Below are 18,019 nucleotides of genomic sequence, written 5' to 3'. Positions count from 1 at the left end.
CTGTCAATATAAGGTGTTGTAGGTCGGGTGGCGTCACTGCGGGTGAGTGTGTTGCGGGGGTGGGGGCGGGGCGAGAAGAGGGGCCCCCAACTGCAATGAACCAGCTTTGGTGGGGCCCAGGTTGCAAAAGGTTGAGAACCCCTGCTGTAGAAGGATAAAGCGGCTAGAGATAATGAGATGAGATGAGAGTATTGTGTACAAACAACGCGGCGGCCATTAGAGGGCGCTCTTTCAACCTGAACCGGAATTTAGCCACATTTTGAACTGCCGGAGAAGAAGAAGCTCCGTTTCATGCAGGCAGGCTGACGGAAGTGAACAGAGGAAACAGAGGATGGAACTTTACTGTGCTTTAGATGTTTAGATTATGGAAATTCTTGGGAGCACGTTTGATGATTCGGTATTTGAGGAATCGCGAAACAGGGATTTATCGACAGATCCTCCCGCATATACACCAAAAACCTGCGAGCCAGAGGTGAGCAGCTGGAACACATCACATCGGGACTCCCTAAAGTGAATGACGCATGAAATGGAATGACGAATGACAGCTAGTGATTTGAACAATAAATGGTCCCTTGTCATTCCATTTGTAAAAGCTGATATCCCACCAAGCACCCACTTATCTTATCCTAGGGAGGTCTAAAACTAAAGATTTCAATCGTTATTCCATTTGTAAGAATCTGAATGACAAGGGACCATTTATTGTTCAAATTTACTACCTGTCATTCGTCATTCCATTTCATGCGTCATTCACTTTAGGGAGTCCTCATCACATCACATCAAACATGACGTCAGTAAACCAAACATTTAAACAATATTCTTCTCACCATTAATGGTTTATATCCTTTAGTGTCGAGAGACAAGGCTCGAAATCATGTACATTTAAATTAAAACAAATTTGGTGGCAACTATGACTATTCCTTTAATATTTGGGGACGGCGATGACTGCCTATTCCTTTAATACTTGGGGACGGCGATGACTGCCTATTCCTTTAATACTTGGGGACGGCGATGACTGTCTATTCCTTTAATATTTGGGGACGGCGATGACTGTCTATTCCTTTAATATTTGGGGACGGCGATGACTGCCTATTCCTTTAATACTTGGGGACGGCGATGACTGTCTATTCCTTTAATATTTGGGGACGGCGATGACTGCCTATTCCTTTAATATTTGGGGACGGCGATGACTGTCTATTCCTTTAATATTTGGGGACGGCGATGACTGTCTATTCCTTTAATATTTGGGGATGGCGATGACTGTCTATTCCTTTAATACTTGGGGACGGCGATGACTGTCTATTCCTTTAATATTTGGGGACGGCGATGACTGTCTATTCCTTTAATACTTGGGGACGGCGATGACTGCCTATTCCTTTAATACTTGGGGACAGCGATGACTGTCTATTCCTTTAATATTTGGGGACGGCGATGACTGTCTATTCCTTTAATATTTGGGGACGGCGATGACTGTCTATTCCTTTAATACTTGGGGACGGCGATGACTGTCTATTCCTTTAATACTTGGGGACGGCGATGACTGACTATTCCTTTAATATTTGGGGACGGCGATGACTGTCTATTCCTTTAATACTTGGGGACGGCGATGACTGTCTATTCCTTTAATATTTGGGGACGGCGATGACTGTCTATTCCTTTAATATTTGGGGATGGCGATGACTGTCTATTCCTTTAATACTTGGGGACGGCGATGACTGTCTATTCCTTTAATACTTGGGGACGGCGATGACTGACTATTCCTTTAATATTTGGGGACGGCGATGACTGTCTATTCCTTTAATACTTGGGGACGGCGATGACTGTCTATTCCTTTAATACTTGGGGACGGCGATGACTGTCTATTCCTTTAATATTTGGGGACGGCGATGACTGTCTATTCCTTTAATACTTGGGGACGGCGATGACTGTCTATTCCTTTAATACTTGGGGACGGCGATGACTGCCTATTCCTTTAATATTTGGGGACGGCGATGACTGCCTATTCCTTTAATATTTGGGGACGGCGATGACTGTCTATTCCTTTAATACTTGGGGACGGCGATGACTGTCTATTCCTTTAATATTTGGGGACGGCGATGACTGTCTATTCCTTTAATACTTGGGGACGGCGATGATTGCCTATTCCTTTAATACTTGGGGACGGCGATGACTGTCTATTCCTTTAATATTTGGGGACGGCGATGACTGTCTATTCCTTTAATACTTGGGGACGGCGATGACTGTCTATTCCTTTCATATTTGGGGACGGCGATGACTGTCTATTCCTTTAATACTTGGGGACGGCGATGACTGCCTATTCCTTTAATACTTGGGGACGGCGATGACTGTCTATTCCTTTAATATTTGGGGACGGCGATGACTGTCTATTCCTTTAATATTTGGGGACGGCGATGACTGTCTATTCCTTTAATACTTGGGGACGGCGATGACTGTCTATTCCTTTAATACTTGGGGACGGCGATGACTGACTATTCCTTTAATATTTGGGGACGGCGATGACTGTCTATTCCTTTAATACTTGGGGACGGCGATGACTGTCTATTCCTTTAATACTTGGGGACGGCGATGACTGTCTATTCCTTTAATATTTGGGGACGGCGATGACTGTCTATTCCTTTAATACTTGGGGATGGCGATGACTGTCTATTCCTTTAATACTTGGGGACGGCGATGACTGCCTATTCCTTTAATATTTGGGGACGGCGATGACTGCCTATTCCTTTAATATTTGGGGACGGCGATGACTGTCTATTCCTTTAATATTTGGGGACAGTGATGACTATTCCTTTAATATTTGGGGACGGCGATGACTGTCTATTCCTTTAATATTTGGGGACAGTGATGACTATTCCTTTAATATTTGGGGACAGTGATGTCTATTCCTTTAATATTTGGGGACAGTGATGTCTATTCCTTTAATATTTGGGGACGGCGATGACTGTCTATTCCTTTAATATTTGGGGACAGTGATGACTATTCCTTTAATATTTGGGGACAGCGATGTCTATTCCTTTAATATTTGGGGACGGCGATGACTGACTATTCCTTTAATATTTGGGGACGGCGATGACTGCCTATTCCTTTAATATTTGGGGACGGCGATGACTGCCTGTTCCTTTAATATTTGGGGACGGCGATGACTGTCTATTCCTTTAATGTTTGGGGACGGCGATGACTGCCGATTCCTTTAATATTTGGGGACGGCGATGACTGCCTATTCCTTTAATATTTGGGGACGGCGATGACTGCCTATTCCTTTAATATTTGGGGACGGCAATGACTGACTATTCCTTTAATTTTTGGGTTCGGCGATGACTGACTATTCCTTTAATTTTTGGGGACGGCGATGACTGTCTATTCCTTTAATATTTGGGGACAGTGATGACTATTCCTTTAATATTTGGGGACAGTGATGACTATTCTTTTAATATTTGGGGACGGCGATGACTGCCTATTCCTTTAATATTTGGGGACGGCGATGACTGCCTATTCCTTTAATATTTGGGGACAGCGATGACTGACTATTCCTTTAATTTTTGGGGACGGCGATGACTGACTATTCCTTTAATTTTTGGGGACGGCGATGACTGACTATTCCTTTAATTTTTGGGGACGGCGATGACTGACTATTCCTTTAATTTTTGGGGACGGCGATGACTGACTATTCCTTTAATATTTGGGGACAGTGATGTCTATTCCTTTAATATTTGGGGACGGCGATGACTGCCTATTCCTTTAATATTTGGGGACGGCGATGGCTGCCTATTCCTTTAATATTTGGGGACGGCGATGACTGTCTATTCCTTTAATATTTGGGGACGGCGATGACTGACTATTCCTTTAATACTTGGGGACGGCGATGACCGACTATTCTTTTAATACTTGGGGACGGCGATGACTGACTATTCCTTTAATACTTGGGGACGGCGATGACTGACTATTCCATTAATATTTGGGGAAGGTTATTGTTTCTAGAACATGCAGAAGGACTTATGCAGGTCCTTCTGGAAGGAAGGATTTTTGGAAGGAAGGAGTCTCCTCCTGTGTCACTGCTTTGCCAGAGTTTGAGGTCGAGCTGTAATTTTAAGTTTATGTTTCCTGTCTCATTTATTTCTATAATAATTTCCTGACACCGGTGCATATTTATTTACTGTGTTTTGGCTCTAGTGGTTTTGTCACTATGAGAATTTCGAAGACGAGCTAGATGAACAGAAAACCATGAAGTTCCGAGCCGATCTGAAATACAGGAAAAAATGTTACCAGGTGAGTCACTGATCCGCGAATGAACAAATGTTTTAGGTCATGTGAGTTTTGTCCCAGTTTACCCAGTGTGGTTCCCGGTTGAATATTTGCAGGAAGCTATAGAGGACTATACAGCATGCCTTCCTCTGGTGCCTAATAACAATCTGTCTCTGAAAAGAGATGTGTTGGAGGGAAAAGCACGGTGCTACAGTCATCTGGGAAAGAGCAGACAGGCCCTAGAGATCTGTGAGAAACTGGTAGGCTACAGTTTATAGGTACTGTGAAAACATTTTGCACTTTTTCGGAGCATACATTGGGAGTCACCAGGAGACCAGACACAGTACCATGTCGCTGATGACTATTGCCCCTTTTCCACCAAATCAGTTCCAGGGCTGGTTCGGGGCCGGTGCTGGTTCACAACTCGTTCAACTTGCGAGCCAGCTGAGAACCAGTTTGCTTTTCCATAGCTCAGGGTGCTAAGGGGAGCCACGTCATTACGTCACTGTATACGTCAGTTACATCGCTGCGTTTGCATAAACCTTGGCGCAAACATTGAAGCAACAACAACACAGAGAAGAAGAAGAAGCAGCAACAACAACAATAATGGATGACTTCGCGTTTGTACAGCTGCTGCTTCTGGCTTCACGGTGCTTCATTGGGATCAGAAAACGGCAGATCCAATATGTTTGTGTTGATCGACAGGTTTTGAGTGGACAGCGATTACGTTCTAGGAGACAGGTAATAACCTAATAACGTTTTGACTCTTACTTACACTGAATATGAGATGGTTATGTTAGCCTTTGTTATGAGCTAACGTTAGCCGGTGTTATGTCAGCTTTGGCGGTCTTGCTATTGTTGTTGGTCTTAACAACTCCGCCCCCCTGCTGACGTAAGCGGTTCTTTCCTCTGGCCCAGCAAAGAGCTGGTGCTAGCCTGGAACCGGTTTTTCTGGCCCCAGAGCCAGTTCTTTGTCAGTGGAAACAGAAAACCCGGTTCCAAACTAAGCACTGGCCCCGAACCAGCCCTGGAACTGATTTAGTGGAAAAGGGGCATCTGTCAGGAAGCGTACTGTTATAGGAAAATCATCAACGAGTTATTCTTTCCAACAACAGCATTAACGGTCACATTAAAATGCCCCGTTACTGATTCTGTATTTTGGCTCGGCAGAGGAACGAGGCGACTAACACGTGCCACCTGACCTGCGTTCTCCAGCTGGAACAGAGCATTCATGAGGGTTGTGGAGACGTGATGAGCAGCATTTCTTGTCTCAAACAACTTTGTTCTCTTCATCCTTTCAACCCTTGGTATTGGCTGAACCTGGCCATGAGCTTCCAAAGCCTGTTGAAGGCATCCACCTCGCTCGAGGATCTTAAAGACACGTCACGGACACCACAGGCCTTCATTGAGCAGCAGCAGGAGGAGGAGGAGGAGGGGAACGAGGCCCGGCTGAAGGCCTGCATGTGTTTTATTAGAACAAGGTCAGTTAGGTAGATTACATAACCGTGATGTCATTCATAAACGAGTTGATTATTATTTAGTGTCATCATATTAACATGATATTAACACAGGAATGCTTACTGTATTTGAGAAAGCACCTTTCTGATTTGTTTTGGGGTGGTTTTTTTTCATATTTATTTAAACAGATTCTAAAACAAACCCAGTGCAAATCATAATGTAGACAGACAGACAGACAGACAGACAGACAAAGACCTGTTGGTCTTTTAGTGGTTTTGACCTTAAAATTGGCTTTGAAAATAAAATTGGCAAGGAGTGGTTTAATAGCCCAAGGAGTCGTCTCTTACTGGTGAACTGAGTTCATTATCCTGACTCACTCAGTGCGTTTACATGCACATAGAGAAAATCGAATTTCTGCCATAGCTCGACTGAAATCGAAGCTCTAAATGCCATGGAAACACCTTAGCTCGGCTGAAATCGAACTGAACTGGATTTCTCGTAATCGAGCTACGCGACCTAGATTATGCGATTTTTGCCGAGCTACTTAGTGCATGTAAACCCTATCGAGCTACGTAGTCGAGATACTTACTTCAGCACTGCCCCTTCCGGAAGTGACGAGTGACGAGACCACAAGCGGTTCAACAAGTGCTGAGCTGCTTCGTTGTTGTCCATCTTCTCTCTCTTGATGTTGCTGTCGTCGTTCTTCTTGTGAACACGGAACTGATAACTTTGTTTATACTCTTGAATAGCTCTTCTTCATGATGACAACCGGAAGTGTACCAACACGACGGGGCGTGTAGCGCCACCTGTGGCTCGGGTGCACAATGTACCTCACACAATAGCTCGATTCCCTTGTGTGCATGTAGGATTGGATTTCTCTGGCACCCCTGCTGGGACCCTTAGCTCGATTACCGACAGTAGCTCGATTTGGATGTGCATGTAAACGCACTGACTGAAAAGAACCAGAATTCCACTCACTCTTATTTAATAGCCCTGACAGGTGGTGTTTACATTAGACCGTATCAGCGGATAATCAGATTAACGTTTTTAAAACGATTCGCGTGCACACAGCAACGCCAATACACGATTCGCGTGCACACAGCAACGCCGATACGCTCGGCTCCGCAGGCATCCTGCGCTCCAAATCACTCCGCCCTGAACAGCGAGTGCCCTCTGGAGGGTGCGCACTCCGGCCCTGCGCAGCTCACAGAGCGCGCGAGTGAAGCGCACGAGCAGTGATTCGGGACAAATAGCAGGAAGTGAAAGTCTGCGCCATTTTTCAGCAGTCGCGTCACATGACCAACGTGGCATGACCAACGCCAGCGAATCAGGAAGGTGGATGTCACAGTGACGTTGTCCAATGACGACGTCAGCTAGAGCTCAGCACAGCGTATCCTCGTTCCTCAATGTTTACACAGCACCGGATCAGATACGTAATGGATTTAATACGTGGGCCCTGGCGGATTCAAGTTGTTCCGCCTGTGGAGCCGTTTCCCGGCGTTTTAATGTGAATGGACAGTGCATCCGCGACGAAAACGAGACGGATACGGTCTAATGTAAACACCACCTTACAGTGCCTTGAAAAAGTATTCATAGCCCTTGAACTTTTTCACATTTTTCCACCTTACAACCATGAACTTAAAAGTTTTTTAATGAGATTTTATGTGATAGACCAACACAGAGTAGTACATAATTGTGAAGTGAAACGAAAATGATAAATGGTCTTCAAAATTTTAAACAAATAAAAATCTGAAAAATGTGGTGTGCATTAGTATTCAGCCCCCTGTACTCTGATACCTCTAAATACAATCCAGTGCAATCAATTGCCTTCAGAAGTCATCTAATTAGTTAATAGAGTCCTACTGTGTGTAATTTACTCTCAGCATAAATACACTTGTTCTGTGAAGGCCTCAGTGGTTTGTTAGAGAACACTGAAGAACAAACAGCATCATGAAGACCAAAGAACTCACCAGACAGGTCAGGGATAAAGTTCTGGAGAAGTTTAAAGCAGGGTTAGGTTATAAAAAAAATATCCCAAGCTCTGAACATCTCAAGAAGCACTGTTCAATCCATCATTCAAAAATGGAAAAAGTATGGAACAACTGCAAACCTACCAAGACATGGCTGTCCACCTAAACTGATAGAGCAAGCAAGGAGAGCACTGGTCAGAGAAGCAGCCAAGAGGCCCATGATCACTCTGGAGGAGCTGCAGAAATCCACAGCTCAGGTGGGAGAATCTGTGCACAGGACGACTATAAGTCGTACACTCCACAAATCTGGCCTTTTTGGAAGAGTGGCAAGAAGAAAGCCATTGTTGAAAGACAGGCATAAGAAGTCCCATTTGCAGTTTGCCAGAAGCCATGTAGGGGACACAGCAAACATGTGGAAGAAGGTGCTTTGGTCAGATGAGGCCAAAAAGTTCAACTTTGGTCTAAATGCAAAGCGCTATGTGTGGCGGAAAACTAACACTGCTCATCACCCTGCACACACCATCCCCACTGTGAAACATGGTGGTGGCAGCATCATGCTATGGGGATGCTTTTCTTCAGCAGGGACAGGGAAGCTGGTCAGAGTTGACGGGAAGATGGATGGAGCTAAATACAGGGCAATCCTGGAAGAAAACCTGTTGGAGGCTGCAAAAGACTTGAGACTGGGAAGGAGATTCACCTTCCAGCAAGACAATGACCCTAAACATACAGCCAGAGCTACAATGGAATGGTTTAGATCAAAGAATATTCATGTGTTAGAATGGCCCAGTCAAAGTCCAGACCTAAATCCCATTGAGCATCTGTGGCAAGACTTGAAAATTGCTGTTCACAGACGCTCTCCATCCAATCTGGCTGAGCTTGAGCTATTTTGCAAAGAAGAATGGGCAAAAATTTCAGTGTCTAGATGTGCAAAGCTGGTAGAGACATACCACAAAAGACTTGCAGCTGTAATTGCAGCAAAAGGTGGCTCTACAAAGTATTGACGCAGGGGGGCTGAATACTAATGCACATCACATTTTTCAGATTTTTGTTTGTTTAAAATTTTGAAGACCATTTATCATTTTCGTTTCACTTCACAAATACGTGCTACTCTGTGTTGGTCTATCACATAAATTCTCAAAAAACTTTTAAGTTTGTGGTTGTAAGGTGGAAAAATGAAAAAGTTCAAGGGGTATGAATACTTTTTCAAGGCACTGTATTTGGTGTATATGAACAATTATTCTATCCACATTCACTGGATATGAGCGTTCGCACGCTCTGATTGGCTACTCTACTGCTAGGATATCAGCTCATGTCCTTGACCTGCAAGTGACGTCAAAGAAAAATAGAAACCCGGATGTTGGCGGATATACAAATGCGGGGTCAAGTGACATTCCATATAAAACAGACACGCGTGCACAACTATTTGTTTTTATATTGCTTTAAGCATTCTTTTGGCTATACCATATCTTTGTGCTGTATATGGTTGTGGCACGTTCCGATTTTTTTTCAAATTCCGTCTATGATTTGGAAAGAGGGCGAGGAAACTGAGGCTTAGTACAGAGAAGAGACAAGGGGATCAGGATACTTCGTCCAATGCCATTTTGTCCAAAGCCTTTTTCAGACGCACTATCAATTATTTTATATTTCAGGTATTTCGGTGTTCATGAATGAAAGCCTCACAAGAGTGCTGCTCGGCGCTGAAAGATTTAACATGATCCAGGCGGCTTTAAAAATTAATAACTCGGCCAGCAGAGCTCACAGCAAAGCCAAATTTTACAGGCGCCTCCCTCTAAGCCTCCCCCTTTGAAAGAGCACGGTCTCGGGTCAGTAGGACCGCGTTTCGGCCCGGGATTCGCGAACGAAGCCCCTTCAAGAGCACTGCTTTGCGCCTGAAGATTTAATATGATCCAAATGGAAACATAGACATGCAAGCGAGCAGCCTGCAATGACAAGGGAGTGAACTCATCCCAGGGTCAGCAAGTGGCACGGGCCGACGTGGTTACGCTCTTTAGTGTCGAAGCACATGTACTATGGCACTCATTTGCTTTACAAAAATGTGTTTTACTTCGGTCAGATACCATTGATAATTCCTCCTTTTTTTTTGAACAAACAAATGCTTGAAATATAAAAATATTGATGGTGCGTATGAAAAAGGCTTTGGGCGAAATGACCTGTATTTGTACTCGATGGTCAGTAGAAGCATCTTATATTCAGAAAAGTCTGAGGTTTTTTTCAGTAATATGGGTCAAAACTACACGTATCTATCTTCTTTGTATTGAATCTTTTGCTCGACCGTTCAAATCGTGGTAATACTGAGAAAACTCAGCATTGTTTACAGACACGCTTTCAGCGGCTGCCATCCTAGCTGCTTTGTATATCCACCATCATGGCGGACGCTCATGACATGGCACATTTTGATCACGTGGTTGCAAGTCATCTATGCCGTGAGTAGAGAAAAATAAAATGGTGGCGCATTGCTGAACCAACTGAGGACGAAATAAAAACTTGACTCGAAAACAAACCCCCAAAAATTATTTAAAAGAAACGGTAATAGCTAAAAGAATATAGTCCACCTCCCCACCCCCAAAATATCTCCTGTTCCATACTCCAGCCCAGTCGGTGGCGGTAATGCACCTTTAAGTTGGTTTGCCAATCGCCAAAAAACCCAAAAGAAGAAGAAGGAAAATTAAGAAAAGCAACAAAATATGGAATGAAAGTATTTGATGGTAAGAACTTATCTTTTTTAATTTTCAAGAATTATCTCATTTTTCACAAATTGCTCCTGTCATTTCGCTGGTTTGTTTACAGTCTAAGCGGAAATGATTTTGTCAGACGTTTTGTATCAAGTTTTTATTTATCGAATTTGCAAAAAATAAAAATGTTTTTTGTTTCTCAAAATCCAGTGAATGTGGATCAAAAACAGTTATTCCACTCAATCTCGTTGTACACAGCTTATAGCCAACTCTGTGCTCCGCGCCTCATCAGCTATCAGCTCAGGTACGACTTGATTTCGTGGAATAACTGTTAAATATATGCTTTTTTTTTCACATCTTTGCCTTTGAAGGCTGCTGATTGAAATCCTGAAGATTCAGCAGTTCTCATTTGTCCTGGAAAGAAGCAAGAAAACACTTCAGGCTGTTGATGCGTCACTGCAGAAGATACAGCTCAAAGAGGAAACACTCCAACTCATTTCTGAGGTGAGACGCACATCTCGTACATCTGGAATACATGTTTATAATTGGTGATGTAATATTTGAAGACAGCTTTTCATGTATCCTCTGCAAAGAAAAAAAAATGCAATTCTCTCCTTCAGCAAGGATTGCATGAAAATAAATGAACAAAGCTGTCATTTTATTGTAGATCACTACAATTAATTTCCATAGTTAAGTTTAGATAGCTAACACAACGTGGTTTTATAATTTTATGACATAAACAGCAGGGCTTTGAACCAGAATTTTTTTCCTATTGGTTCGTTCCGAACAGAAACGGAATTTTAACGTTTCCGGTTTTGGGTTCCACCATTAAATAGACGTTCCCGAACCGGTTAGAACAAAAAAATTTCATTCCCAGAACGGTTAATTACGTTCCCTGTCAGCTGTTTAACAAATGGCTATAAAATTATGTCTCTGTCTCATCCAGCTTAAGCCAAATGTAGGCTAATTCTATTACAACCTTCATTAAATAAGACAAGAAATAATTCAAAACAATTATTATTTCAAATGTTGGCGATTTGGATTCTCAGTATGTCTTCCCATCTACACAAACAGAAAAAGTGCCAAAAATGAAAGATAATTCGTTTAGTGTGTTACCAAAGGCTAGTCAGGCCCTATAGAGGGCTACTGCATGACGTCACCGCGCCGCGAGATTTTGTTAGGCGCCATATTGGAAGACCAAGTACACATCTATGCAAGTACATACATACATACATACATACAACAAACTACACCTGAAATGTAGCCAGGGCTGGTTCTGCCCTAATCTGGACCCGGGTGCAACATCGCGCAAACACCCCCCCCCCCCCCCCCCCCAAAAAAAAAAAAAAAAAAACAGTCTAAATCAGGACAACCATCACATAACTATAAACATTTTATATCAACTATTTTAACTAAATGGGCTATAATAAATAAGCCTGCAGGCAGCCACGGCGCCTCAGAAAAGTAACCATTCAGTGACACAACTGAAAGCCTGCAGCCACGGCGGGCTGCTTTAAAAAGTAACCATTTGTCCTACCTTAAAACTCATTTTGCATTTTCTGCCTCCTTTTTTGTATTTTCGACCCTCTGTTTATTTTCTTTCCTTTTCTGAAAACCCGATTTGTGTCCAGACATTTTGTTCTGCTACCAACGAACTAACTCGTCAGGTCTCGTCTCTCGAGCCCGCGATGATTCCCGTGGGAAGGGCAACAATTGATACATTTTTACAAACAGCCAATAGGGAGGTTGCAACGTTCAGGCTCTTCTTTGCTCAGACACTCAGTAATGCACTTACTCACTTATTATCACGTGGAGACGTGATAGTAGTCCACCTTCCCGCTCTCTCCATTCAATCAACGAACGTCACACAGGAAGTGAACCCCAGCGGGTCATAGAAACTTGCGCAGGAGAAGAATGACTTTATTTGTAGGCTACAGAAACTTTGAGGAACGAAATAAAAACCGGTATTAACCGGTTACCATTATTTTTAATAAGCATTTCTGTTCCGGAACATAAAAAATAATAAAGTTTCTGGTTTCGTTTCTGTTCCATGTGAAATAGAAAAAGTTCCCGGTTTTCGTTTTCGTTCCTTGAACCGGTTCAAAGCCCTGATAAACAGTGAGTCCCAGCAGTCTTACTGAATGTGGTACATGTATGCAAGCGGACTTCCAAGTCTAATTACGCACTGTGTATTTAAAAGGCTACTCTGATGTTGTACATGCAGGTAATGGCTGAAGATCTGAACCCAGAGACCATGCGTGAAGAGAACCAGGATGGTGAGGGTTTATCAGGGCTTACCATTAAGGACTTTGACAAAAGGTGGTGGAACAAAGTATATGCCTGCCTGCTGATGAAAGAGAATACAGTTTTATCGAGTGATAAGGAAATGGAGACGGGGTGAATGTGAATACAAAAGATTTTATGATCAAAATGGATGTGTACAGTGATGCAGGTTTTAATGATTTGCTGTTATGAAGAATGTTTTTAAGGATTTTACAAATAAAAATTAAAAATTTTTGACTGATCTGTAAATACTGTATCATTGTGTGTATTTTATTCTCAAATATTGACAGATCACTGAAAACATGAATGAATATCCTTGTATGTAACACGTCCAGGACTGCAAAACTAAAAACGTTCTTGTTCAGGAAAATAAGACTTCAATAACAAGACCTTTAAACACTGTTTATGTCTTCAGCAGAAAAAGATGTGGCTTCAATGGCAGACGGCTATTCTTTAGTTTTATCACAAAGTAGTTCCGGGTCAAGGTACATTAAATGATAAAGATGTATACATCAGGACTGGAACACATGTGGAGCCTGTTGTTATGAGAAAATGAGCCCGTCAATGACAGCGTAGCTCACTCTGGGCCCCGTCTAGTCCGGAAGAAATGATCTAAAGTGGGCCACCTTGTGCAATAAATGTTGTAAGCTATATATACAAGCTATATATAGAAGCGATATCTACCCTAGGAATACTGACCTATTTGCCAGAAAGAATCCAAAATGGTGAGGAAATTGACCAAGAAGAAGCGATTTTTGTTGAACTGCTCATTAAGGCTTAATTTGTCCATAACTTCATTAATAATTGTAATTAAGCAAATCTGGGTAGAAGTTATATGCACCCTAGGTACCCCTACCTTCATGCCAGAAAGAATTGAAATCAGTGAAGAATTGAGGAAGAAGTAGTGATGTGTGTGGAAACTGCTCATTAGGGCTTAATTACTCCATATCTTCATTATTAATTGCAATTATGTGAATTTGGGTAGGAGTTGTATGTGCTCCAGGCAGACCTACCTTCCTGCCAAAAAGAATAAAAATTGGTGAAGAATTGAAAGAGAAGAAGCGATTTTCGTGAAATGTGGATGACGATGGATGGACAGACAACACATGATGGCATAAGTTCATCGCCTGTCAGCCGGATGAGCTAATAATCAATGATGAGGTAGATTGGTTCAGTTACCATCCCCAAACTGATTATTTTCCAATAACATCAAGTCAAGAAGTGTTGTACTCTTCTTATCCCATAGCAGTTTGCTGAAACTAATAATTTATTCATTAAAGAACGACAAATCATACTTTTTAACCATTTATTGTTGCTTTTAATGTTGTAGTACACCTGTGAAACAAGTGAACTCTTCTTATCCTTTAAGTTATACAGCTATAAACAGTCATTTCCTCACTAGCCTGTTGTGAAAACTTACAGCTTTACTTCTATTACAAAGTGCTGAAACTCGTTCCAAAAAGGTTCAGTAATTTCCTCAGAGAAAACTTACTTTCATATATCATAATTTCACACTTTCTTTTAAAATTAATTTTATGCAGAGTATCTGACAAGACTTTGAGTAAGCCGTTATGATAGAAATGATAAAGTATTTGAAAGAGAACATTCATATAAACCTGTGATTTGAATGAAAGCTGACCCTATCATTGCTGACAAGAAAATCCTCACGGGTGGTAGAATCTTACCCGAGCATATCAATGGATAGGAGAGCTCGCTCCATAAATGATAAAATGTGAATTGACTAAGCGGATCTTTAACTGCAGTCTGCAGCAAGTCAAGTCAATTTTATTTTTATAGCGTTTTTAACAAGAGACATCGTCACAAAGCAGCTTTACAGAAAATTAAAGACTTTAAACATGAGCTAATTTTATCCCTAATCTATCCCTGATGAACAAGCCTGTGGCTACAGCGGTAAGGAAAAACTACCTCAGACGACATGAGGAAGAAACCTCGAGAGGAACCAGACTCAAAACCCATCCTCATTTGGGTGATAACAGACAACGTGATTATAAATAATGACTATAACTTCTATAACTGTGTCCTATATAGTCACAAAGTATAACTGTTTAACCAGGAGATTCATTATAGTTTTAACATTAAGTCTGTTTTGTTGATGTTATAAACTGTTCATTAATGGAAACTTGAGTGCAAAACTGTTCATGACAACTGTAGTCCTCAGACATAAAAAGTGTTAATGTAAGTGTCCAGAGCCATCTTCCATCCTGATGCCCTACATCTGGCTGAAGTCTCATCGCATTGCCCCTGTGGAGGACGGCCCCATACGGACAGTCTAAAGCTGCAGCTTTAGACTGTCTGTATGGGGCCGTCCTCCACAGGGGCAATGCGATGAGACTTCAGCCAGATGTAGGGCATCAGGATGGATCAGGCAGGTCCGAGGAGCAGAAGAGGTCAGTATCTCGGTTGCAGGATCGACATACAATGTTTGGATTTAGAATCAATCAAACAGCTAAATGTAATGTGCTTCACTGAAGATATGCGAAGTCCACCAGCTGCATCTTTTCAAACTGCTGCTCATGCTTTGTCACAGGGCAGCAGAATACACTCCAGAAGAAGTGCTTTCTGCTCTTTGCCAACTTCTGGACACATGACCTCACAGACACCCACAATTGGCGAGTGTCACTGTGGTCGAGAGCACGGCCAACTATGCTCACTTGGCTCCCAGCTATGGAAGGATGTGCTATCATCATGGATTTGAACTCACAGTCTCCTGAGGGTGGTGACAAACAATTTTCTCTTGAACCCAGTCAGATTCAGGTGTCTCTCAAATCATCATGGCAAGAGGGCAAAATTATAAAAGCTTTAGTAAAACTGTAGATATTAGGCATCTCTGAAGTTCTACTGCAAACACACATACCCGGAAGATCCGGTACACAAACTCCTAACATGATAACAAAATTGTTTTACTAAAGAGAATTTCATTTGTTTATACAGTGCAGCAGAGATTTTTATCAAATTAACAGTATGAAGAGCCATGACTTTGCATGAAAATCTCCATTTTAAAGTGGTGTAAAGATAACTCATTGCAGGAAGTCAGTTTATTTTGCAAAAGTCAGCCCTCTTCCAAAACACATCCTGCTCCAATAGTTTTTCCAAATAATTGGCCAGTGCGACTCTCTTATGGCTTTCTTGTGCATCACTGAAGGTCTTTCTCAGTTTGGGCAAATCCAAGGTCTCTGGATGGAGTGCAGAGACCAGATAGATGTTCTGTTTCAGACCAAGTTTATCCAAAATCTCCTCATTCCATCTCCTCACTTCTTCAGTTGATTTCTCCTGAATCAGATCAGCCTTAGACAGCACTAGATAGCAAGTTTTTCCCTGCTTCAAAAGGTGGTTCAACAACTGGATGTACCCCAGATTGAGCCTCAGGGGTGATAACAGGATGTAGACATCACAGGGAGGTATTGGAGGCACTTGGTGCAATGTGGAGCCAGAAAATTCAGGCTTAAAATCTTCCACGCTTCCCAAGCCTGGGAGGTCCCACAGAAGAACATTGTGGTATTCTGAGTACGGATGTGTCACAGGCTTCTTTGTTGTTTCAAAGACCCCAATAGGGGATGCTCCCTTGTCCCCATCCTTCAGGTCCAGGAGGCAGTTGAACAGGCTGGAGCTGCCACAACCTGTCTCCCCGAGTAGACCCACATCTAGTCGGAAGTACTCCAGGGCATTGAAAATGGACAGCAGTTTGGACGGTACATCAGTGAGATCCTGGGATTGAAAGGTCTCAGAAATTCTGCCTAGGTCTTCCTGGCTTATCTTGCTGTGTTTAAAAGCAGATCTTGCCAGGGGTCTGTGGAGTAAATGTATTCACAATGGATACATAAGTTTAGAGATGTGGGACACAGACATTCAGTGATATCTAAGAAAATGTGACTAAGCTAAAGTCATTTTAAATTCACAGCCTGACCACTTACCCTGTACCATAACACTCTGTTTTTTGGCCTCCAAGTTCTCTTGTGAGATCCACCAAAAACTGACTGAAAGCCTTCTTGCGCAATTCAGGTATAGCTTCCACCAGAACTCCTGCAATCTCTTCCGGCTCCCACAGCTTAATACGTTGGTGTAGAGAAAGAGAACCTTGAGAAGTGTGTTGGTGCTCTGCATTCTCTGCTGATTCAAATTCTGCCTTGTGTTTCTTCTGAAGCTCCAAAGTGCGAGCTCTCATTCGTTCCCATGCACAGGTCTTGCAGGGACCAGCCAGCATTTTATGAACAAGATCCATTTCTTGCTCAGCTTCAACCAGATACACAGGCTTTTTCTTCTCACATTGCTCCATGATGATCCTCATATGGTCCTCCTGGTGCAACTCCGTTGTGAGGACCACCAATACATCATAGCTGTCCTGAGCAGGACAAGAACTTCCTTGGACTGTCAAAATGCGGACATTGGGTATTTGAGGATGAAAAAGCACTGGATCAGAGTCAGGACCATCTTCTGCAAAGTCATCTCGAAATCTCACAAGTGGTTTTCTCTCAACATTGACCTTAGGAGATAGGTTAATGCTTGTTCCACCATCTTCCTCATCATCATCCTCTTGCTCATCACTGTCTTTGTCTTCATCGGTTTCCTCCTCCTCCTCTTCTTCTTCTTGTTCACCTTTCAATCCACAGACAGCAGAAGCGAGCCTTGCATTTGCTGACTTAGTTCCTCCAGTGACCATGATATCTAATGGAAAGTGTTCATAAAGTTCCAGCGCTGTCACAAGTCTATTCTTAAATCCACTTGATTGCCAAGAAAACCTCCATGGAGCCAACACAGAGTTTACCTGATCTTCTGGAAGTTTCATCTCCATTCCCTTGAAAAACTGTCAAAAGGTTGTTTTTACCAACACAGAAAAATGCTGTCTAGAGTTTTCAACCTTCACACAGGAGCAGTCAGAGTTGTTTGTATCATAATGCAGCGGAGTCAAAGTGGGACACAGAGATATCATACTTAGTCAATATGTTTTTGGCACGAATTCAATGGAAACAGTTTTCAGGGCGTTGAAAGTTTACATGGTGTGGAGAATTAGTCTCAGCAAACAAAAGTGAGACAAGGAACAGTTTGTTGACAGGGTGTGTTCCCCATGTTCTCGAGATAGGCTCTTGATCCACCATGATCCTGACTTGGAATAAGGAGTGACTGAAAATGAATGAACGTCACATAAAAATTCTTAGATGTTTTTTACTTCAGTGGATCTATACCCATATTAGTTTGTTGGCTGTCTTTTGATATCCTTAGCCCATTCTTAGGATGTTCTCTCCAAAATATGGGACAATGTGTGGTTTTTGGTGATCCAGGTCCAGAAATATATATCTCATCATCTCGAGCCACTTTATCCTGTTCTACAGGATCGCAGGC

At 42.5% G+C, this 18,019-nt stretch overlaps 2 protein-coding genes across 2 annotated transcripts; one reads left to right on the top strand and one right to left on the bottom strand.

Moving 5' to 3' along the window:
• Window positions 1-275: 275 nt before the first annotated feature.
• On the top strand, window positions 276-12,910 carry zgc:101716 (uncharacterized protein LOC492784 homolog). Its single transcript, XM_060900219.1, has 6 exons — window positions 276-472; window positions 4,186-4,281; window positions 4,374-4,517; window positions 5,428-5,738; window positions 10,750-10,882; window positions 12,603-12,910. The coding sequence occupies exons 1-6, from the start codon at window positions 365-367 to the stop codon at window positions 12,777-12,779; spliced, it is 969 nt and encodes a 322-aa protein (XP_060756202.1). The 5' UTR covers window positions 276-364; the 3' UTR covers window positions 12,780-12,910.
• Window positions 12,911-14,989: 2,079 nt separating this feature from the next.
• Window positions 14,990-17,565, bottom strand: zmp:0000000951 (uncharacterized). Its single transcript, XM_060900933.1, has 2 exons — window positions 16,594-17,565; window positions 14,990-16,469 (listed from the first exon to the last, which is right to left on the bottom strand). The coding sequence occupies exons 1-2, from the start codon at window positions 17,469-17,471 to the stop codon at window positions 15,713-15,715; spliced, it is 1,635 nt and encodes a 544-aa protein (XP_060756916.1). The 5' UTR covers window positions 17,472-17,565; the 3' UTR covers window positions 14,990-15,712.
• Window positions 17,566-18,019: the final 454 nt, after the last annotated feature.

The sequence above is a fragment of the Neoarius graeffei genome, chromosome 19 (genome assembly GCF_027579695.1).
Source record: "Neoarius graeffei isolate fNeoGra1 chromosome 19, fNeoGra1.pri, whole genome shotgun sequence".
Lineage (NCBI taxonomy): Eukaryota > Metazoa > Chordata > Actinopteri > Siluriformes > Ariidae > Neoarius > Neoarius graeffei.
The sequence above is the reverse complement of the archived record's forward strand: the minus strand, read 5'-3'. Positions and strand labels throughout refer to the sequence as shown.